The 23,388-nt window shown below is 38.5% G+C and overlaps 1 protein-coding gene across 4 annotated transcripts in view; it reads left to right on the top strand.

Annotated features, from left to right (window-relative positions):
- GAB1 (GRB2 associated binding protein 1) overlaps positions 1-5,537 on the top strand; it is a 123,852-nt gene extending 118,315 nt beyond the window's left edge. For all 4 annotated transcript variants that reach the window (XM_036240977.1, XM_036240975.1, XM_036240976.1 and 1 more), the window contains one exon: positions 2,303-5,537. In XM_036240977.1, the coding sequence (XP_036096870.1) occupies positions 2,303-2,461 (159 nt within the window). In that variant the 3' untranslated portion in view covers positions 2,462-5,537. The remainder of the gene's footprint in view (positions 1-2,302) is intronic.
- The last annotated feature ends 17,851 nt before the right edge of the window (positions 5,538-23,388 follow it).

Genomic DNA, 23,388 nt, shown 5'->3' with positions numbered 1-23,388 from the left:
TCTTCCCCATCTGTTGCCCCCGCCCCCCAGCATTGTTGTCTACGTCTACTGGTTATGCATACATGCAGATAACTTCTTTGGTTTATCTCATCCAACCCCCAGTCCCCTTCCTCTGAGGTCTGTCAGTCTGAACTGTACTCCTGAGTTCACAATTCTTGATTGACAATAAATTTCTCTCCACAAGTACTATTATATAGTATATATGATATATATCATAGTATATCATATATATCCTATATCATAGTATATATGATACTATTCACTATCATCTGGCTTCTGTTGTTCCTGTTGAAAAGGTATTCTGTCAGTCTAATTGCCGTTTCGTTATAGGTAACGTGTCCTTTCTTTCTGGCTGATGGTATGCTTTTTTCTGTATCTTTGGTATTCTGCAGGATTGCTACAATGTGTCTAGACACCTAGACATAGATTTCTGTTTATTTATCCTGCTTAGTAGAAGTTATACTCTTTCTTTCTTTCTTTTTTTTTTTTTTTTTACCAATTTTGGAAAAGTGTCATTTGTTCTGTCTCTAAATACTGCTTTTCCACCATTCTTTTTATTCTCTCCTTTGAAGTTTATGATTAGACATTAGTTAGAACTTCTTGTTCTATATGTTCTACCTCTTACTGCTCTTTCATATTTTCTCTTATTGTCTATTTGTGCTTACTTGATAATTTCTTTAGATCTATCACCAAGTTCACTAATTCTCAACTTTTCTGTTTAAGCCATTTGTATAATTTTTATTTTCAATTATTTAAGTTTTTTATTTTCTAAAATGAGTTCTGCTTGTGTGTTTTTTTTCAGATATGCTTAGATGATTTGAGTAGATTCTTATTCCTCTCTTATTTTGTTCCTTTTATTTATTTTTTTATTCCTTCAGGCATTTTATACATACATATTTTATATTGTTTATGCAATAATTTCAGTATCTGAAGTCCTTGGAGGTCTGAAGCTGTGTTTATTGTTTTTGCTAATTCACACTTTTTAAAAAAAAATCCTCACCCGAGGACATTTTTCCATTTTTTGTTCAGATAGAGTGTGAGGGAGAGAGAGAAACATCGATGTCAAAGAGACACATCGAGTGGCTGCCACCCGCACGACCCAACCAGGGCCGGGGACAAACTGCAACCAAGGTGCATGCCCTTAGCGGGAACCGAACCCCGGTCTCTCTGGACTGCAGGCCAACACTCTAACCACTGATCCAAACCAGACAGGGCCTCACTCACACTCTTAATGGCTTGCTTACTCGTGTGTTTTATACATTTTTTATTGTGCATTCATTTTGCCGAGGCTGTGCATGGGCATCCTGCATTGGCCTCTACTAGGAAGCAGGTGGTGCTCCCATGCTCAGACCACATCAGTTCCCTTCGACGGTATCAAGCTTAACAGGACGGCCCTGTTTCATCATGCCCTCCCTCCCAGGGCCTCCTCGTGCATTGCTGAGATTGACATTCACCTTAAGTACAACACTGCCTTTCCCATTTAGCAGCTCTCTGCTCCCTCTGCTTCCCTCACACTTGGGTATTTTCCTTTTCTTGCAAGTCTAATGATGCACTAATAGTTCTCTTTGGCCTGGCCAGTGTTGCTCAGTAGCTGAGCGTCAATCCATGCACCAAGATGTCATGGGTTTGATTCCTGGTCAGGGCACATGCTCAGGTTGTGGGCCCCATCCCAAGTGGGGGGCATGCAGGAAGGGGCCAGTCGATGTTCTCTGTCATCGATGTTTCTCTCTCCCTCCCTCTCTCTTCCTCTCTCTCAAAAATCAATAAAGAAAAAATATTTAAAATGATAATCATTATTTTTGTTTTAAGTTGGCTAGTATTTAATTATACTTTAGATGTATGAGGGCCCACCCTTCAGCCTATGCAGATTGCCATTCTTGAAATACTGCTTTTCAAAAAACATATCTTAGCTCTGAAAGTAAGCGGTGACACATAATCTCCGGACTTGAAAAAGTTAAGCCTAAGCTAAAGGGAGAAGCAAGTTGTGTATCTTAAGATGGGCCAGGTGTCTGCTCTCCCTACTTTATAAGAATTTCATCTGTGATGGGGAGCATTAGTTTGAATTATTATATATGATCATTTTAAGTTTAAGGGAAAACAGTGTACAGTTAAGAGAGAGGCAACATTGTTAAACTGAGGTAATGTCATTTGTCTTTTGTTTCTTTTTGTGACCAAGTAGAACTTCAGGAGTTACTAATTAGGCACGTGCATCTGTGTTTTAGGACGGAATTTCACTCGGAAGCACTCCCTCCTACGTGGAAATTGATGAGTGTTTTTTGTTTTTGTCCTTTGCCGTTTCTAGCAAAAGAGCAGTGGCTCCGGAAGCAGTGTGGCGGACGAGAGAGTGGATTACGTTGTGGTCGACCAACAGAAGACCCTAGCTCTGAAGAGCACCCGAGAGGCCTGGACAGATGGGAGACAGTCCACAGAATCCGAAACACCAGCCAAGAGCGTGAAATGAAAACGTTGCTCCGCTGTGTCTGAACAAAAGAGAACGGAACTGTAAAGACGAACCCCGTTTCGCTGAAGATGACACCCCTGCGCTCGGTAGATCTTCAGCTGAGTCCAGTGGAAGCCAAAGGACTTTTCAGACATAATCAAGCAATTTACACTGTCAATGGTGCTTTGTGGTATCTGAACAATTCGTAACATGTAAACTATATGGGAAAATAGTGTTACGTAGCTCCCAGAAAGAAAGAAAAAATTGGTTCCGTAGTTAACACACTTGTAGTATTACTGTATTTATGCACTTTTTCATTTAAAACATTGGTTGGGGTATTAGCAGATGTACCTTAACATAATTCCTTTGCGAGTTTTTGTTTTTCCTCACACTACTCTAGATAACAGTACTAAGTTAACTAAGCTACTTTTAGATTTGTAAATTGCTCTTTAAGCTTCAGTGTAACATTAAGAGGAGAAGTAGACTCACAATTGACCGGTCCACCTGACACCTCAGGTGGTAATCGTTAAACTACATAGTTGGACTCCTCAATCATTGCCTTCTAGAATGCTAAGGATAATATATGACTGGCATTAGGACCTAGTTCTCTGGTTCATGATGTACAGTTAGTTCTCAGTGGTAGAACTTTGTTGTATTTTGTTAATTACAGTGTTCTTAGTTCGTTGAGTGAAGATTCTGCCGGGTGGGATCTTGTACCTTGGAAAGACTGAATAATTACACCACCGGGTAAGCCTACAGGTCACTGATGGCATGCAGTGATGATACGCTCTCACACCTGTTAACATGTATTAAACTTTACATTATTTGCAAAACATAGTTTATATAACTAATCAGGTACGTACCAGGCACTGATGTGCTAATACACTGATCAGGTTTAGACAGTGAGCTTTAGTTGTGTTCTCTTTAGTCCTAATGTCTGGTTTCCAATTTGGAATTAATGACACAGTTGACATTCACTGTTAGTTATAGCAACATACTGTGATTTTTTAATTAGTAATTCAGATTTATTACTCTAAGAATGAAACTCTATCTTTTGAGACCATAGTGCCCTTTCTATGATTTTTTTAAAAAAACTTTACTTAATATTCTTCTTGGCCTTATATTTAAATCCCTATGCAATTAATATTTTATACCTGCATTTAAAAAAAATATATAGATGTTACCTAAGTAAGTGATTCTCATATGTAGCACCTGTTGCTTTTCCAGTAAAAAAAAAAAAAATTAAGGATTTTATACTGTGATTTATATTCACTGTCCCAGTTCAAGAAATATTGGAGTCTTGCTATAATGTGAAATCTTATAGTCATGGCAAACCACATTTCTGTAACCACCAGAGGAATCGTGTATTCTGTCTCACCTACAACATGGCCCTGTGACATGGATATCAAGACTACAAATTATAGTGAGGCTACAATTATATTTATCTGTCTTAGCTTTGCTACGTAATTTAGAAAGCAGGTAGAGTTGTTCGTTTGTTAACTAAATGACATACAATCTCTTATGTATTGAATTGAGACCTACTAACAGTTTTTAGAGGGGCATAGGGATTGGAGTGCCCGCAGCTGAGCCTGGCCTCCCTCCTTTCAGACCTCGGTGCCTGAGTACACAGATGTGCCCTGATTTCTGCCTCAGCCATAGTACTGTGCTTAATCAATGTTATGGGTTTATTTTCCCCTCCACAAACTAAAAATGTTCATAACAAGATGATGAATTGTAGCCTAGTAACATTTGATGCTTTTAAATGTTTGCTTTTTTTTTAAAACAAAAGCTATAAACCCAGAAGTGAATTTTGAGGTGGATTTTTAAATAAAAAGATTGTTTGAGTTTGGCGTGCGCAAGCTGTTTTGTAATGAAACCACAAAATAAAATCTAAAATCATTGAAATGTGCCTGAACATTCAAAACAACGCAGTGGATGTGTGACGATACGAAGGTGTGTTACATAGAGGAAGACCATATTTTGAGATTAAAACACAACCATAATTAAAAAATAGAAATCTTGTTTAAAGCTGCCTATCAGAAGAGTCTAAGGCAATTAAGAACTTTTTAGTGTGATTTCTTTATTACAAGTTACCATTTTTTAAAGATCTGCAACATTAATGTGGAGAATTGTCCCCATTTTGCACAGGAATTTAAGAATTGAAATGTCTTAGGCAGCTTGTTTCAGATATTGAACATTGTATTAACAAATTAAATTGAAACACATTTTCTTATAGAACACTATTTGCCAAACATTTTATAGCACTAGAGTCTTTTTAAAATAAAATCGTGTGTAACCCCAATACAGAAAGCCTGAAAAGATTATTTTATCAGTATAAATGCATTTGAAGTTCACATTTATATTCACATATTTTAGCCCATGACTAAGACTAATATTTCTGAATAACACAAATATGTACCTTGTTTTATTTTAATACTGTCAAGGCAATTTTTACTCACACAAATGTATTGAAGTGCAGATAATTACAGGTTTTAAACCTCTCAGGAGGTTCCTAAAGTTGTATGCCAAGGTTGATAACAAAATAAATTACCCTGGTAATGGAAGTTAATGCATAAGCAATCTACAGTATGGGAAAATCGGGGTATGTAGAAGACTAGGATGTGCATTTTTATTAAGTTTTTAAAATATGTACTTACAAAACAAAATTTGAGTCAAACCCTTCTAATACCCGTGATGACCTCCAGGGCGCTGAGCTTCAGTCCGGCCTGGGTTGAAAACCACTGGTTTAATCATGTGACAGTTACAAGTCAGAAGTCCTTTTCTCCCACGTGCTTGATGTTATCTACCTTGTATTTCTTATTTTGAAAAACTGTACAATTTCATAAAGGTTGGAATACCAAAGCACAGATCTGTTTTAAAAAATCAAAATTCAAACTTGAATAATGTAAGCTATTTAACCCAAGGAGGGTATTGCTTAGTAAGCTATAAAAAATGGTTTTTACCTACATTCTAGTTTATACATTTTCATCTTTATCAGTACCATATAAGCTACTGGGAGCATTTTAGAGAATTTCATAAAGGTACGATGTGTGTGTGTGTGTATATATATGTATAACATTGTATTTAATCATTGACTAAATTTAATTTGCTATATTGTACATTAAGGTTCAAAAGTCAGAATTTGTTCTGGACTCTTCATATTTAATGAGGGGGTCACAATCCTCATAAATGCATTTAAACTGGAACACCAATATTTATTGTCTACTAGTGGGAGGTTTTCTGCTTTCCCATTGAGTGAAATCTGTATTTTTTTATATTTTGTTAAAATGCTCCCAAACACTCTTAGTGCCTCTTTATTTGGCCCATTAATAGTACTGGCATTAGTATTTTGAATGAATACAAAGTCTTTAGGATTTTAGAATAGTGGGGCGGGCCCCTCCTACATATTCCTCCTATCTTTGGGTCACTCTGGTAGGTCTTGTCCTCCATTGTCAGATAAGCAGTCAGATTCTTGACAGAGATTGTACATATGACCAAACCAAGTGGGTACAGAGGGAGGCATATCCCAGGATAAGAATCACTGTCTGTAGTATCTGGTATATGTGTAAATCTGCATATAATTTAAAATACTGAGAACTAGGAGATGAAAACTGTGGTGTAAATGAATATGGTAGACATCATAGACTTGATAGGATGGACAATCGACTGTCAGGTCGTGGGGATAATTGGTTTTAGTGTGACTAAATATGTTTATATCTTATTATAGCTTGAAATAATTTAGTTTGTCTTCCCTTTCATAGAGTAATCTTTCGTTAGGTTCAGTATAATGTCTGTTGTGAGCTTCAACAAACTATTTAGTTAAGGGCTTAACGTAGCTTCTGCTTCCTTTACGTGAAAAGACATGACTTTGTGTGAGTTCTTGTAACCTAAATCGATTGTTGATAATCATCCCAAATCTCAACAGCAAAATCTTACGTGTACATTTATTTCTCCCCTCTTGCACATCTTCTTTTGTAAAGATCCAATTGTAGATATTTTCTGCTACCAAATAAAACTTTTCAAACAGTTTGGTTTCAAGACCTTAAATAGTCCATTTGGAGATGGAGATTGTGAACCAATTAGAACATAAACATGTATATTTCCTACCTTTCCATAGAGTCTTTATCTAAACCAAAAATCCAGTTCTGCCATTAGCTGTTTTCCAGCCTCCTTGGGTCGCTCCTTTCTATAAGAAGGGCCTCACTAGACCATGCTAAAACACAGCAGTCACGCCAAGTACACAGGGAAAGCTCCAGGCACTGTTACCACGTACATGTGTCTGTTTTTCCTTCATCTGGCCAATGCTGCCAGTCTTTGTTCAGTAAAAGGCCAATAAATAAGGGTCTGTGCGCACCTTTTACCATAAGAAAGTAGGTTTTATACATAAAGCATGACTTGGGAAATAAGGGGCTGAGCGTTTCCATTTCCATACGCGGTTCCAAACATCGCCAGTATTGCATAAGCCCAAGGATTCGCCTCCGTCAGTCCTTTGGCCTACTCAGCCCAGCATTCTGCAGCTCTGATTCACAGTAAATCATATTTGGGACGTTTGGGGTGGGTGAGGTTATCTTCTATGAGATCATTCTTCTCTTGTCTGTCACCTTATGAATGGTGCAACTTCTGGATATTTGCATATAATTTCTTTGGGAAAAGAATCTCTGATAAACACTTTCTGAATTACAGTTTTGTTGGAGTTTTAGAGTAACGTGGCAATTTTGTGAATGTGTTATTGCATATTTAAAAGCCAAGTCAGTGATGGAAGGCATTTTATTAACTGTTGGGATGGGTAACATTCCTCCCTTAGATTCTGTGTGTGTGTGTGTGTGTGTATATGTATATATATATACATATATGTATATATATATATATATATATATATATATATATATATATGCGAGCATGTGCCCTGACCAGGAATTGAACTGGGACGTCAGTCCATGGGATGTCGCTCAATCCACTGAGCCACACTGGCTGGGCTATTTATTTTTTCTTAATAAAATAAATAAACACCTATATGTAGAAAGTTAAGTTTCTAAGATGTGTTTCTAACATACTTCATTAGACAGAATTGTATTACTATTACTAATGGTTAGGTTGGTGATTAACTCATAATGTGTCTCTGATTTTGTGCTAAATAGTGCTCAGAATATTTCGAAAACTCCACATGTGGGATGTATAGTGACACCGGAAAGAAAAAAAATAACGCCTTTATCAAAGGTGATAATATGATGGTTAATGTGCCTGTGTTTAGATGGTCTGGATGTTGCTATGGAGATATTTGTAGATAGGATTAACATTTACAAGTAGTTGACTTTAAGTAAAGCAGATCAGCCTCCATAATGTGGACAGCCTTCATCCAACCAGTTGAAGGGCTTACAGCAAAAACAGGTTTCCCGCAGAGAAATTCTGCCTCCAGACTGCAACAGAATCCTGCCTGAATTCCCAGCCTGCTGGCCTGCCCTAAGCTCAACCTTGCCAGCCCCACAATTGTGTGAGCCACTCCTTCCAAAGAAATCTCTCGGACGGACGGACGGACGGATGGGCAGATGGAGGGATGGGCAGATGGAGGGATCGATCAGTTCTATTGCTCTGTTTCTCTGGAGAACTGTGACTAGTACAGGTATAATTCATTAATCGGAGTGCCTCTTACACTTGTACCAAGAACTGGCTTTGAGGTTTAATTTGAATTAAACTGGAAGATGACACTAAAGTTTTTCTTTTCTAAGATTAGTGTTGATGAATTTCTGAAACCATATATTAACAGTGAAACATGTTTCTGCCTCTAGTGGCCATGACTTTTTTCTTTTTCTTTCAGGAGCCATTAAATTAGCATCTCCAGTGAGGGAAGCTACACTAAGAGGAACAGAAAGATTACTGGATTCTTGCTGTGTGGGACACAATGTTCTAATAAGGACAGTTTCATTTACTACCACTTGAGATGTGTTATTTAATTATCCCTCTTTAAATTTTCTTTCTGTACATGAAACATTCTATATACTTCTAAAGGTGTTTTTTAATCAATTTTGTAAAAATAGAGTTGCTTATTTCAGTCCTAAGACAAAGCAATAATTCTAGAATTCAGACTAAGAAGAAAGTATTGTCTCAGATTTTTATTCTAGTAGATGATGGCCTATTAAAAATTAAGTCATTTTCCTTGACCAGGGTGGCTCAGTTGAGTGTCATTCCATGCACCAAGAGGTCAATGAATGGTTTGGTTCCTGGTCAGAGCACATGCCCAGGTTGTGGGCTTTATCCCCAGAAGGGGGCATGCAGGAGGCAGCCGATTGATGCTTTTCTCCATCATCGATGTTTCTCTCTTTTCTTCTCTGCACTAGAATCAATAAAAACACATTAAAAAAAATTAAGTCATTTGACTAGAGTAGCTACTACATGTATGACATCATGCCAGGTGCTATGGAAAACACAGAGGAAAGCTACATCATGTTTTATCTTTACTAAAAATATATGTGAAATAAATGATATGGGACAGTAAAGAATTACTTCTGATGTACTAGTAATAAATTCTGAAAGACTCTCATAGTATCATAGTCAAGAAACATTTCATTGGTAGTTATAAAATATGATGGAGATGTAAAGTATAGCATAGAGAATATATTCAATAATCTTGCAACAACTGTGTATGGTTTCAGGTGAGTACTGGAGATATCGAGAGGAACGCTTTGTGAAGTATATGACTGTCTAACCACTGTGCTGTTCACATGAAAATAATATAATATTGAAAGTAAACTAATTGAAAACTGATAAGCAAAACATTTCATAGACATTGAGTTGGACTTGGAAGGATAGATAAGAAGGAAAAAGGTCATCTGAAAAGAACAATATGAACAATTTATTAGTTTGCTATTGTTTTATAATAGTGTAAAAAAAAAGGCAGAATACGGAGAGTTGTGTATTGGGTGGAAGGTTATAAATATTGTATGTAATATCTCTAATGCTATCTATGTAACAAACCAAAATGTAATGGCTTAAAAGAAAAAAAGTCATCTAGTCTCATAGTTTCATAGTCATAAATTTAGGAGTGTCTCATAGACTCTAATGAAATGACACTGAAATTAGCTGAGACTGTAGTCACTTTGGACGTAAGGATGTTTCCACAGTGGTCCACTCACATGCCTGGAGGTCTGTGTTCCTCTTCCTGAGGGTTCCTCCCAGAGCTGCTTGAGCCCTGGCTTTGCACCTGGCTCCCCCCAGAGGCCGGGCAGAGGCTTGCATGCCACTTATGACCTAGGCTTAGAAGCCACGCATGCATCTCTGCTGTCCTCTAATGGGGCCTCCAGTGCGCTCCTGATTCACTGTGGAAGCAGACTTACAAAGCCATGCACAACCAGGAAGGATCGCGGAGCATCATAGGGGCCCGCTATCCCAAAGGCAGAGGTGAACGTTAGAAATGAGGTGGTATATACTTTGCACCCTCGTGTTGCTATGAGCACGTGACCCTGGATTCAGCTACTGGTGTGGTGGTTTCCTGGCCTGGATCCAGATTGGTCCCTAGTCTGACAGTTTTGTGGCACCGTTCTGAGAATCACACCCATCGGTGGTTGTAAATTCCTTAATTCTCTACACTAAATTCCTCTTTGTTTAAAATTACTAGAGGGGCTTAAGTCTGTTTGAAAATTGACACAGGGTCCAACCCTCTTGTATTCTGGAATTAATTTTTTCTTATTCTCATATTATAAAACCGTAATTAAAGAAAATGTGGGCCCTAGCCGGTCTGGCTCAGCGTTGGAGTGTCTGGCCTCGGAGCAATGAGTAGCGGGTTGGGTTCCAGTTAGGGGCACGTGTCTCGGTTGCAGTTCGTCCCCCCGCCCTGATCTGCTCGTATGGGGGCAGCCAGTCGATGTTTCTCTCTCACATCAATGTTTCTCTCTCTCCCTCCCTCCCACTCTATCTGATGACAAATGGAAAAATATCCCCGGGTGAAGATTAAAAAAAAAAAAATTGGGAAGAGGAAAAATGCCCACAAACTTTGTTATTTCACTATCTTTGACTGAATGTGTAATTGGATTCTGCTTCTTGCATTGACTACTGTCATATTTTCCCAGATGCTAAGGATCTAAATTGTCATCTTTAAAGACTGCATAATATTCCTTCAAATATTTAAAAATACTCAGTGATCATATCCAATATAGGTATGGAGTGTAGAACATATACTACCAGTGGGACTGTAAGTTAGTACAGGGTTTTTTTTTAATCCTCGCCCAAGGATATTTTTTCAAATATCTTCAGATAGAGTGGGGGGGGAGGGGTGAGAGAAATATCAACATAAGAGACACATTGATTGGCTGCCTTTTATTTATCCTCACCCGAGGACATTTTTCCATCTTTTGTTCAGCTAGAGTGGGAGGGAGAGAGAGGAAGAAAGAGAGAGACTGAGAGAAACATCGACGTGAAAGGGACACACCAAGTGGCTGCCACCCACACGACCCAACCAGGGCCGGGGACAAACTGCAACCAAGGTACATGCCCTTAGCGGGAACCGAACCCGGGTCTCTCTGGACCTCAGGTCGATGCTAACTGCTGAGCCAAACTGGCCAGGGCTGGTACAGCTTTTTAAAACAGCACTTGATCAGTACAATCTTAAAGTCTCAAAACTGTACTTAATCTTCAATCCAGCTATTACATTTCGAAGAATTAACCCTAAAGCATTAATCAAAGGTGTACACAAAAATGTATCCCCAAGGAGTTAGAAGCACATCCAACAGTGGAGAGTTGGTTAAATTGTACATACATATGTATGTAGCCATTTATAATATAGAACAAGAATCTTCAAGTGTGTTTCTCCAACAGGAGTGACCTCTGAAACAAAAGAGAGACCAAGTATTTGGGAGATCCAGTCCCCCTTCACTGGGTTTAATTAGGGCGCTTGCACTTTGCTTTGCTCTGAAGGCTACTGTATCTGATAGTGATGTAGCCACGCCTTCTCTCTCTCTCTCTCTCTCTCTCTCTCTCTCTCTCTCTGCCCCTAGTGGGAACCGAACTGGGACTCTCTGGTCCGCAGGCCGGTGCTCCAACCGCTGAGCCAAACCGGCCAGGGCACACCTGCTTTCTTTAGAATAATGTTTGAGGCATATCTTTTACCTTAATTTCAATCTTTTGAACAAAGGCACCCCCCCAATTTTTAATCATAGCTTTGGCTACAGCTAATTCTTTCGAAAACATTTCAGAGGTGGTGGCAGTTAAATTTTAACTTTGGATCATAATGTTTGGGTTCCCAGTAGTATTTAATCTAGAACCATAAATAGTTCGATAAAGAAGAAAATATTTTTCACAAGCAGGAGGAAATGCACAGAGAACACACACATATGGACACTTGATTATGACAAGGTAGCTCTTTAGAGCAGTGGAAAAATAATGTCATTCTGAACAGATTGTGGTGGACAAGCTGGATATCCATATAAATAAATAAAAGAACATTGACTTCTAGCTCACATCATAAACAAATATCAGTTCCCTGTAACTTGTAGACATTGTGAAAGGCAAAGCAACAGAGTTAATATAGGATAATTTTACCATGATTTGGAGTAAGAGAGGTTTCTTTTCTTTTTTTTAAGAGACGGGGGAAGGGACAGAGAGAGAAATATTGATGTGAGAGAGACACCGACCGGCTGCCTCCTGCACGCCTCCTACTGGCGATCGAGTCGCAACCTGGGCATGTGCCCTGACCTGGAATCAGACTGGGACCTCTCAGTCCATGGGACAGTGCTCACTCCACTGAGCCACACTGGCCGGGCAAGAGAGGAGACCGAAAAAAGAATGAGTCAAAAAAGAAAATATTGATAGATTAGATTATATCAAAATTAATATTATCTATTCATCAATAGACACTATTAAGAGAGTCAAATCAAAACACTCTGGGTTATGTTTGCAAGCCATATAACTGACAGGTCTTATAACCTAAATATATTTAGGATTCCTACAGATCAATATAAAAAAGAAATGCAGTAATCCAAAAAGGGAAGGAGGAGAAATGAACAGAATTTTCACAAAAATACATAAAAAGCCTCAAATATATGAAATGGTTCCACCTTCCTAGTAGTAGGGGAATGCAAATTAAAACCACAATGTCATAATACTGTACATCCACCAAAACAATTAACGTTTTATAGACTGCCAATACCAAGCACTGACAAGGATGTGTAGCATCAGGTATTCTCATACGGTGCTAGTGGGAGTTCATACTGATACAACTACTTTGACTCATTTTGTATGTGTATGTACCCTGTGGCCCAGTAATTATATTCCTGAGTATCGGCCCAACTGATTTGTATGCTTATGTGTACAAAGAGACATACACAAGAATGTCCATGATAACATTTTTTATAAAAACCAAACATGCAAAAATAACCCAAATGCCTATCAGCACTGGACAAGATAAATAAATTATGTTATAGTCTTACAATCAAGCTATGTAAATGAACTATGGCTATTCATCTGCACACAGATGATCTCACAAATACAGTGTTGACTAAAAGAAACTCGAACCAAAAAAATACTTGATGTACAGTTTTACTCCTAAAGTTCACAAACAAAACTAAATCATGGCATTTAATGCATACTTAGATCGTAAAACAATATAGAAATCAGTTTCTGTAAAAACAAGAATAGTGATCTTGTTGGATGGGGAGTAAACAGCTGTGAGGGGTAGATGTGGGGTTTCTGGGGCTCTGGCGTTGTTCTTTTCATTGACCTAAACAGTGGTTGTATAGTTGTGTTTATTTTGTAATAATTCATTGTGTTGTATATTTTTGTTTTGTGCACTTCTGTGTGTTTTCTTTCATATTAAAAATGTTGAAAATAAACGTCAAAAAAATTTTAACCTGAACCTCGCTTCCAGAGGACAGAGGACTGATTTAAATGATAGCACTAGGAAACAATCAGGCAAAATACAGAACATTACACGTAAGACAACTTGATTGGTTTCTGTACAAATAATGAGTCATAAAAAAAGAAATGAGGGAATGCAGTAGACCAGAAGAGACTAAAGAGATAACCACAATGCTATGTGTACACCTTGATGGGGGAAAAGCTACCTAAGACATTTTAGGCACAAATAAAAAAATGTAAATGAACTAGATAATAAATGATATTAAAGAATTACTGTTAATTTTCTCAGGTGTAATAACAGTATTATGGCAATGTTGTTGAATATCTTTTATCGCACAGACACATGCTGAAATATTTAGGGTTAGAACATCTGGAGAAAAACCAACTGAAAAAAAATGAGGGGGGGGGATGCCCACGATACATATATAGAGAGAAATAGGTTTAAACAAATAAAGCAAAATATTCATAATAGGTGTCAAGGTGGTGAGTACTTGGGATATTGTTTCAACTTTCTATTGAAGAGTTTGATAGTAGGAAATTGAAAAAAACTGAACAATTACATGATCCTTCCTATATCTGGAAAGAAAGAAAGAAAAGAAAAAAGGAAGGAAAGAAGGCAGAGAGGAAGGGGGGAAGGAATGAAATGGAAGAAGAGACAGAAAAAACCACATGGTAAGAATAAATAATACATGGGAAAACCATTGAGTTCATTAGAAAAATGTGTTTTATAAAAGCTATTAGTATGCACTGGCAATCATTTTTAAAAACATTTAAAAATAATCTCCTTAGCCCAGCTGGTGCAGCTCAGTGGTTGAGTCGACCCATGCACCAAGAGGTCACCGGTTCAGTTCTGGGTCAGGGCACATGCCCAGGTTGTGGACCAAATCCTCAGTGGGGGGCATGCAGGAGACAGCCATTTGATGTTCTCTCTCATCGATGTTTCTATCTCTCTCCCTTCCTCTCTCACTAAAAACCAATTAAGAAAAAAAAATTTTTAATAATTTCTTTACATTTTTCATATATCCTCCACATCCCTTTTATCAAATTCACATATTAGTCTAAATAAGCACAAAATAATTTTCCTGATAAGGTTTTTTTTTTCTACATAGCATTTTGAATATTTGTTTTACAATTACATATCTCAAAACATAAAAAGCATAAAATACTACTACATACAACCAAAGTATCCCTGTTGTCCATGCCCATGTTTGTACTTGCAGATCTTGTGCATGCAGAAACAAAATCACATATGTTAATTTATATATATATTGGACTTGTAAATATCAATTGTTTTTGATGATGCTTTCCCCTGAGATTCTATTTGCATATTTTTAGCAGCTGTGAGTAAATTTGTTATTTGGTGGACATCGCCCTCTTGTGTGTAAAACTGAATCTGCAAGGTGAGTCCTGGTAAAAAGTGGAATAAATGTATATAAATGTTCTTTCGTGGAATTAGAGCCCATTTTTTCTCTGTAGATTTCCCTTTTCTAGAAATTTAATATAAATAGAATCATACAATATGTGGTGTGGTATTTCATGACTTCTTTTCACTTAGCTTAATGTGTACAAGTTTCATTCATGTCGTAGCATGTTTCAGGACTTCGTTCCATTTTATAGCTGAATAATATTTCAGTGTACGGATGCACCACATTTTAATTGTCAGTTGATGGACATTTGGGTCATTTCCGCTCTGGCGATTATAAAGAATGCTGCCACAAAGATTCGATTGTTTTCCTTTTACAGTTGCAGAGATGGCAGCCTTCTGACCAAAATGATTACTCAAAGGCTTACAGCAGGAAGGAGGAATTGTCCCCCTCGGGACTTCACTTTGCCCATCGCCAACATCACTGCAATCACAGTGGCAGACACTGCACCTGAGGGCTCCTCACGTGCCAGTCACCTCAGCCTCACCTGTAGTCTGTCATCTGTCACCCCAGTTCTCCAGCCCCCAAATGGCCATCCCGTCACAGCTGCCACAGTCTCCCACCCTTTCCCTTTCCCAAACCTTTCCTCTGGTTCACCGCAGAACTTCCTACTTTGTGTCCCATTTGCCTTGATGGAACATGGGCTCCCCTGGTGATACCACATCCCAGTGCTTTGAGGCGGAGCTATCTCCTCTTACACCCCGCACCCCCCCCCCAGCAGGAAGTGAGTGCCCTTCTTCTGCAACACTGTTTCGAACAAGTTCTCATTTCTCTTCTCCAAACCCTAGCAACTTAGGACCTTCAGACACTACCCATCTTGTCACTGTAATCTAGTGACTCCTGGTCACCTCTTCTCATTCAGTGGTCACTTCCTCATGGCTCACTGTCCCATAGTCCCCTCTTCTCCATTCCTTTCAACATTCTGGATGATGTTAATTTGCTCTTAACTCTCATATTCTCCAGAACAGTGCAGACAGCACACTAGCTTCTCAGTTTCTGAATTCCACCTGCTTTAGCCATCCACCACCAAGTTCCCACCCTAGATCTTGCAGACTCAGGTCAATTAACCAAATGAATAATTTGCAGAATTGACTTAATTCTTGTTACTATTAATAAAAATTAAGAATTCCCAGCCCACCGGAAGAAGAATAGCTCTTTATATCTGGACTGGAGACTTACTATGTTGTTGTCTTTATGTTTGCTTGACCTGTGACTGAAATCTTAAAATGGAAACTGCAGGTGTTCCTTACATCTCTAATGCAGAGAGACCTTTCCTTTTAATTGTGTCAGTGTATAAGGTTTTTCCATCTCAGGATGTTATTGATAGATTAGATTATAAAGTTGTTTTTTTGTTTTTTTTTTTGGTACGTGCCCCTAGTGGGAACCAAACCCGGGACTCTCTTGGTCCGCAGGCCGACGCTCCAACCACTGAGTCAAACTGGCCAGGGCATAGATTATACAGTTTTAAAGGGTCCTGTTCTGATTGGCTGATAGGGGTAAATAAGCACTTACATAAATTGAATGCTCCTAAAATTCCCAGAAAATAAATAACTTGTAAACTTTAAATGTGCTAGAATCTAAAAGGAAATAAAACTCTTCTTAACAAAATTAACAAGTAATGTTTTAAGAAGCCAAATTCACAACATTTAGTGAGTCTTTGCCAAATATGAATAGTTTAACATTGAATTTAAGAAAACAAGCTATGTTGTCCTGGCCGGTTTGGCTCAGCAGTTGGAGTGTCGGCCTGGAACCAGAGAGTCCCAGGTTCGGTTACCACTAGAGGCACGTACCAAGAACAAAACAAACAAACAAAACTAGCTGTGTTTTCTCTGGTTTATCAGTGTTAAATATAATGCAAGTCTATATTTTATTCTAGTTGGGAATGTTCGTCCTAAATTTATACTGGCTTGTTGATAAAATAAGCTAGCATTATGTCCAGCTAATGTTTAAGATTATAAAAAATATAAATTAGTGTTTAGATAAATGGAATCACTATTATGATTTTCAATCGTAGTTACATTTTATGGTATATGCTAAGTTCATCATTTCTTTAAGCAATTTTGGACTTACATTAAATTAATTCCCAAATAGTCTGGATACCTAAACCATTTCTGAGAAAGATGTGACACTGAAACATTGATTACGAAACATAATTTTCAGTTTATATGCTTTTGTTTTGTATTTTAAATGCTACAAAGAGGCTATTTCTTTGGGTCTGTTAATGAATGTGCTCATTTTGCCACTTTGAGACACCTTCTAAAGGAAGCGCATAGCTGTAGAAAGTTACCTGTGTTCATGAACTTTGCCACTCTGCCAAAATGCCAGTACATGACATACAGTTCACAATTATCCACCCTCTGGAGTTCTGAAATACAAGTTCCTTTGGTTAAAAGTTACTATTAATACAAATGATTGTGATTATTCTTTGGGGCAATAGTTTCAGAGAAATACAGCTGTGTATAAGCTTTAACTTTTCAAGGGAAATACTAGTTTTTTCCTACGGCAGCCATTCTCGGGATTTGGGGTTCACAGACTCCTTTATAACGGCAATATATTCATGATTTAGTTTCTCTGTGTCATCACCGGCGTTTGTTGTTGTCGTCATTATTTCCAATTGTGGCCATTTTGTAAGGTGTAAAGTGATATATCTCATTGTGGTTTTAATTTGCATTTAGTTTATGGCTAATGCTGTTAAATAATTTTTATGCGCTAATTTGCTATCCGTATATCTTCTTCAGTAGAATGTCTATTTCTTTTCCTCATGTTCTAAATAAACTGTTTGCTTTTTCCTGTTGGATTCTTCATATTCTCATTCTTTCTCTGATATTTCTCAAGCATTTTCTCCCATTCTATAGTTTGTCTTCCTGCCTTCTTGACAGTCTCTTACAGAGAAAAATTTTTTTAATTTTGTGATATTGTTTATCAATTTTTTTTCATTGATCATGTTTTTGGTGTCAAAGGTTAATTCTATGCCCAGTCCTAGATCCTTAGCATTGTCTCTTTTTTCTAAAGTTTTATAGTTTTCTGTATGACATTAAATCTGTTATCAAATTTGAGTTGCTTTTTTTAAATTTTTTTTTTTTTTTTTTTATCATCCTCACCCGAGGACATTTTTCCATTCTTATAGAGTGGGATAAGAGATAGAGTGGGAGGGAGAGAGAGGAACAGAGAGAGAGAGAAACATCGACGTGAAAGGGACACATCGAGTGGTCGCCACCGGCACAACCAACCAGGGCCGGGGATAAACTGCAACCGAGGTACGTGCCCTTAGCAGGAACCGAACCCGGGTCTCTCCGGACCGCAGGCCGATGCTCTAACCGCTGAGCCAAACCGGCCAGGGCTAAGTTGCTTTTTGTACAAAGTATAAGACTTAGCAAGTCTTTCTTCTGTTTGTTTAAAAAATATGGATGTTTCTCCAGGACCAGTAGCTGAAAAGCCTATTTGCATTGAGTTCACGTATTTATTGCTGGTTTTAAGAAATACATTTTTTTTTATCCTCACCTGACGACATTTTTCCATTTTTTGTTCAGATAGAGTGGGAGGGAGAGAGAGAGAGAGACAAAAACATCGACGTGAAAGGGACACATCGAGTGGCTGCCACCCGCACGACCAACCAGGGCCAGGGACAAACTGCAACCGAAGTACATGCCCTTAGTGGGAACCGAACCCGGGTCTCTCCGGACCGCACGCCGACGCTCCAACCGCTGAGCCAAACCGGCCAGGGCTACAGTTGATTTTTTAATGTTTATCTTGTATCCTGAATCCTTGCAAAACTCAGTTATAAGACCTAGGAGGTTTCTTGTAGATTTCTTAGAATTTTCTCTGTAGAGAATTATGCCATCTGCAAATAAGGACAGTTTTTTCTTTCTTGCACTGTGTTCAATACTAGTGGTGTGAGGAGGATCCTCGCCTGTTTCTGGTCCTAGGGAAAAGCAGTAAACCTCAGAGGGAAGTTCTGGGGAAGGCAGGGGGAGGGTGGGAACGGGGAGGGGTGTCTTTGGGGGAAAGGAGGAAACATCTGTAATACTTTCAACAATAAAGATAAAATAAAAGAATAATGTAGATATTATGGTTGCTCTTCATCAAGTAGAAGTTCCCCTCCATTTTTTTCCTGAGAGTTTTATTATGAATAGGTATTAAAATTTTACCAAATGCTTCTTCTACATTGATTAATAAAATCATGTTGAGTTTCCTTCTCTAACCTATTTATATGGCAAATAATGTTGATTTTCAAATATTAAACCAGCCTTGCATCTCTGCGATAAATCCTATTTGGTCAAGGTGCATAATTTTTTTATATATATAGTGTGTAATTGTATTTGCTAATATTTTAATAATTTTGCGTCTATATTTTTCAAGAATATTGATGTGCTCTTTTTTTTTTTTATCCTCACCTGAGGACATTTTTCCATTTTTTGTTCAGATAGAACAGGAGGGAGAGAGAGAGAGAAACATCGACGTGAAGGGACACATCGAGTGGCCGCCACCCGCACGACCAACCAGGGCTGGGAACAAACTGCAACCAAGGTACATGCCCTTAGTGGAAACCGAACCCAAGTCTCTCCGGACCCATCTGCTCTTTTTCATAGTATCTTTGTTTGGTTTGGTATCAGGGTTGTAGTAGCTTCATAAAATAAACTGGAAACAGTACCCTCTTCTATTTTCTGGAGGAGACTGTGTACAACTGGTGCAGAATTATACAGAAATACTTGGGAGAATTCTCCAGTGAAACCACCTGGACCTGAAGATTTTGGGGCGGGGGGAGTTTTTAAGTTATGAATTTAACTTCCTACATGTTTATAGGGCTATTCAAATTATCTATATCATTTTGTCTGAGTTATGGTAGCTTGTATTTTTCAAGGAAATAGACAACATCTATTTCATTTAAGTTGTCAAATTATTGTTTATAGTATTCCTTCATCCTTTCAAAGTTTTCAGGGTCTGTAGTGACAGATCCTATTTCAATTTTATCTTTTAAAGAGCCGGTCCTTCCCTGGCCAGTTTGGCTCAGTGGTTAGAGCGTCGGCCTGCGGTCTGGAGAGACCCGGGTTCGGTTCCCGCTAAGGGCACGTACTGCGGTTGCAGTTTGTCCCCAGCCCTGGTTGGTTGTGCGGGTAGCAGCCACTCTATGTGTCCCTTCACATCGATGTTTCTCTCACTCTCTCCCTTCCTCTCTCTCCCTCCCACTCTATCTGTACAAAAAATGGAAAAATATCCTCGGGTGAGGATAAAAAAAAATAAAAATAAAGAGCCGGTCCTCTGTTTTATTTTTTTCTATGTTCTTTTGTTTTCAATTTCATTGATCTCTACTCTTGCCTTTTTTATTTCCTTCCTTCTGCTTACTTTGGGTTTATGGTTCTTTTTCTAGGTTTCTTAAATGGAAGCTCAGATCAGAGAATATTCTCCTCCCCTGGCCCCCAACCCCGCCTTTTTGTAAGGTAAGCATTTAGTGGAATAATTCCCCTGTCAGCACGGCTTTAGCTGTGCTCCATGCATTTTGATATATTGCATTTTCCTTGAGTTCAATGTACTTTTGTCTTGAGACCTCCTCTTTGACCCACGGATTATTTAGAAGTTGTCATTTAGTTGGGAGACACTCCTTGCAACTTTTGGTTATTCATTTCTAGTTTGATTCCACTGTGGTTGAAGGACACATTGTATGATTTTCATTTCTTTACATTTGTTGACATTTGTTTTATGGTCCATTTTTTTGGTGGATTCTTCAAAAGAATGTGTATCCTTCTATTGTTTCTTGGACTGTTCTATAAATGCCAATTAGATTCTGTTGTTTGGTGGTGATTGGTAAGTTCTTCTATATTCTTGCTGAATTTCTGCCTATTTTACCAGTTACTAAGAGATGCTGTAGTTTTCACCTATAATTGTGGATTGTTGTTTCCTATTTCAGTCTGTCAGTTTTTGCTTTACATATTTGCAGCGCTGTTGTTTGGTGCATAAACATTTTGAATTGTTATGTTTTCTCGGTGGATTGACACTTTATCATGGTATAATGTTCCTCTTTGTAATTTTCTTTGTTCTGAACTCTAGTTTATCTGATAATGATATAGCCGCTCCTGCTTTCTTTTGAATGTTTGAGGCATGTCTTTTGTATCTTCTTAATTTCAGTCAGTTGAACAAAGGCAACCCCAAATTTCTTAACCACAGTTTTGGTTATGGTTGTTAATTCTTTTGAAAATATTTCAGGGTTGGTGGTAGTTAAAATTTAACTTTGGATTCATAATATTTGGGTTCGTAGGAGTTTTTAACCTAGAACCAATGTAACAAAAAAGAAAATATTTTTAAGAAAGCAGGAGAGCCCTGGCCGGTTTGGCTCAGCGGTTAGAGCGTCGGCCTGCGGTCCTGAGAGACCGGGGTTCGGTTCCCGCTAAGGGCACGTACCTCAGTTGCAGTTTGTCCCCGGCCCTGGTTGGTCGTGCGGGTGGCAGCCACTCGATGTGTCCCTTTCACATCGATGTTTCTCTCTCTCTTCCTCTCTCCCTCTCCCACTCTACCTGAACAAAAAATAGAAAAATGTCCTCGGGTGAGGATAAAAAAAAAAAAGCAGAAGAGAAAAGCAGAGAACTTGAACTTTTAAGTTGTAAAGAGTAAGGAAAAGGTACTTTTTTTTTTTTTATTATTATCCTCACCCGAGGACATTTTTGCATTTATCTTCAGACAGAGCGGGAGGGAGAGAGAGAGAGAAACATTCATGTAAGAGAGACATATTGAGTGGATGCCACCCACACAACCCCAACCAGAGCTGGGACAAACAGCAACCGAGGTACATGCCCTTAGCGCAGTGGTTCTCAACCTTCCTAATGCTGGGACCCTTTAATACAGTTCCTTGTTGCTACTTCATAACTGTAATTTTGCTACTGTTATGATTAGCCATCGAAATATGTGTTTTCCAATGGTCTTAGGCGACCCCTGTGAAAGGGTTATTAGACACTCAAAGGGGTCGCAATCCACAGGTTGAGAACCGCTGCCTTAGCGAAATAAACCTGGGACTCTCTGGTCCGTGGGCTGATGGTTTAACCACTGCACCAAACTGACCGGGGCAGGAAAAGGTACTTTTAAGTGACTATGTATAAATATATATATAGATATATATGTATATATATCTATGTATGTATATCTACACACACACACACACACACACTTGTATATACACTCAACAGATACAAACTCATCCACTGATGGGAGTTGGTGATCAATTAATTATGAGGAGGATGTATTTAAGCCTAGCTTATTAAGAACATAATGTTTTTCTTTCATTGAAATACCCTTACATGGCAAATAACCTATATAGGAGAAAAAGATACGTGGAAGATGTGATCATTGGTACCGTGTTGGAAATTCCCATTCTTAGATAAACTTTTATTTATTTATTTATTTATTTATTTATTTATTTTGGGGTACGTACCCCTAGTGGGAACCAAACCCAGGACTCTCTGGTCCGCAGGCTGATGCTCCAACTGCTGAGCCAAACCAGCCAGGGCCAAACCTTTTTTTTTTTAATTAATTTATTTTTGTTACAGAGGTTTCCCCCTGCCCCCCATGCAGACACCCTCCTCCCTGTCCCGCCCCCCAAGCATTGCTGTCTATGTCCATTGGTTACGAATACATGCATATAACCTTAGATACAAACTTAATACGGTTTCATTGTTGCAATGTAATAGCCAGCCTTTATTTTCCTAGGCTTTCACAAAATAAAATAAGTATTCAGTGAAAAGAGGATTCCTACTTTGTCCTTGATTAACTTAATTCCTTTCTGTTACCATTCAACTGCAAAATGCAGAGTTAGCTAGTCCTGCTCTTTGGCATCTTTTGTCCTTTGGCAATATCTCATTGGCCTTATTTGTACTTATTCAGTACAGCATATGCTGTTTGTTCTAGCACACTAAATCTAACGAAAGGAATTTTAGGCATAAACATATATGTATTTGCATATTTAAGACAGAACAGTAACATAGTTTTACACTATAACATTCTATCTCTGAGAACATGCTTAAAGCACTAATTCCTTATAGTGTTTTCTTGACACTATTCCCCTTAACTCTCCTCCTTATTAAAAAACCATTAGGTTCCCCTTTTTCTGACCACTCTCTGGCCTTTATGTTTATAAGTCTTCAGGATAATATCTACCACTTGAACCCAGAGCTCACTATATGTTGGGCACAATATTAAACACCTTACATGCACTACCTTATTTAATTCTTATGTAATTATTATAAGAATATTATACAATATAAAGTTGGAATAATATACAGTTATATGTTTGTTTGTTTGTTTTATCCACATCCAAGGACATTTTTCCATTTTTTGTTCAGATAGAGTGGGAGGGGGAGAGAGAGAGAGGGAAACATCGACGTGAAAGGGACACCTCGAGTGGCTGCCACCCGTATGACCCAACCAGGGCCGGGGACAAACTGCAACCGAGGTATGCGCCTGTAGCAGGAACCGAACCCAGGTCTCTCTGGACTGCAGGCAGACGCTCTAACTGCTGAGCCAAACCGGCCAGGGCCAATGTTTTATTGCACTTCACTTTATTGTGCTTTATAGACACTGTGGGGGACGGGGGTGCATTTTTTAAAAAATTGAGGGTTTGTGCAAGCTTGTGCCAAGCAAATCTTTCAGCACCATTTTTCCAACAGCATTTGCTCACTTCATGTCTCTGTGTCA

The sequence above is a fragment of the Molossus molossus genome, unplaced genomic scaffold (genome assembly GCF_014108415.1).
Source record: "Molossus molossus isolate mMolMol1 unplaced genomic scaffold, mMolMol1.p scaffold_m16_p_4, whole genome shotgun sequence".
Lineage (NCBI taxonomy): Eukaryota > Metazoa > Chordata > Mammalia > Chiroptera > Molossidae > Molossus > Molossus molossus.
This window is presented reverse-complemented; position numbering and strand designations above follow the sequence as displayed.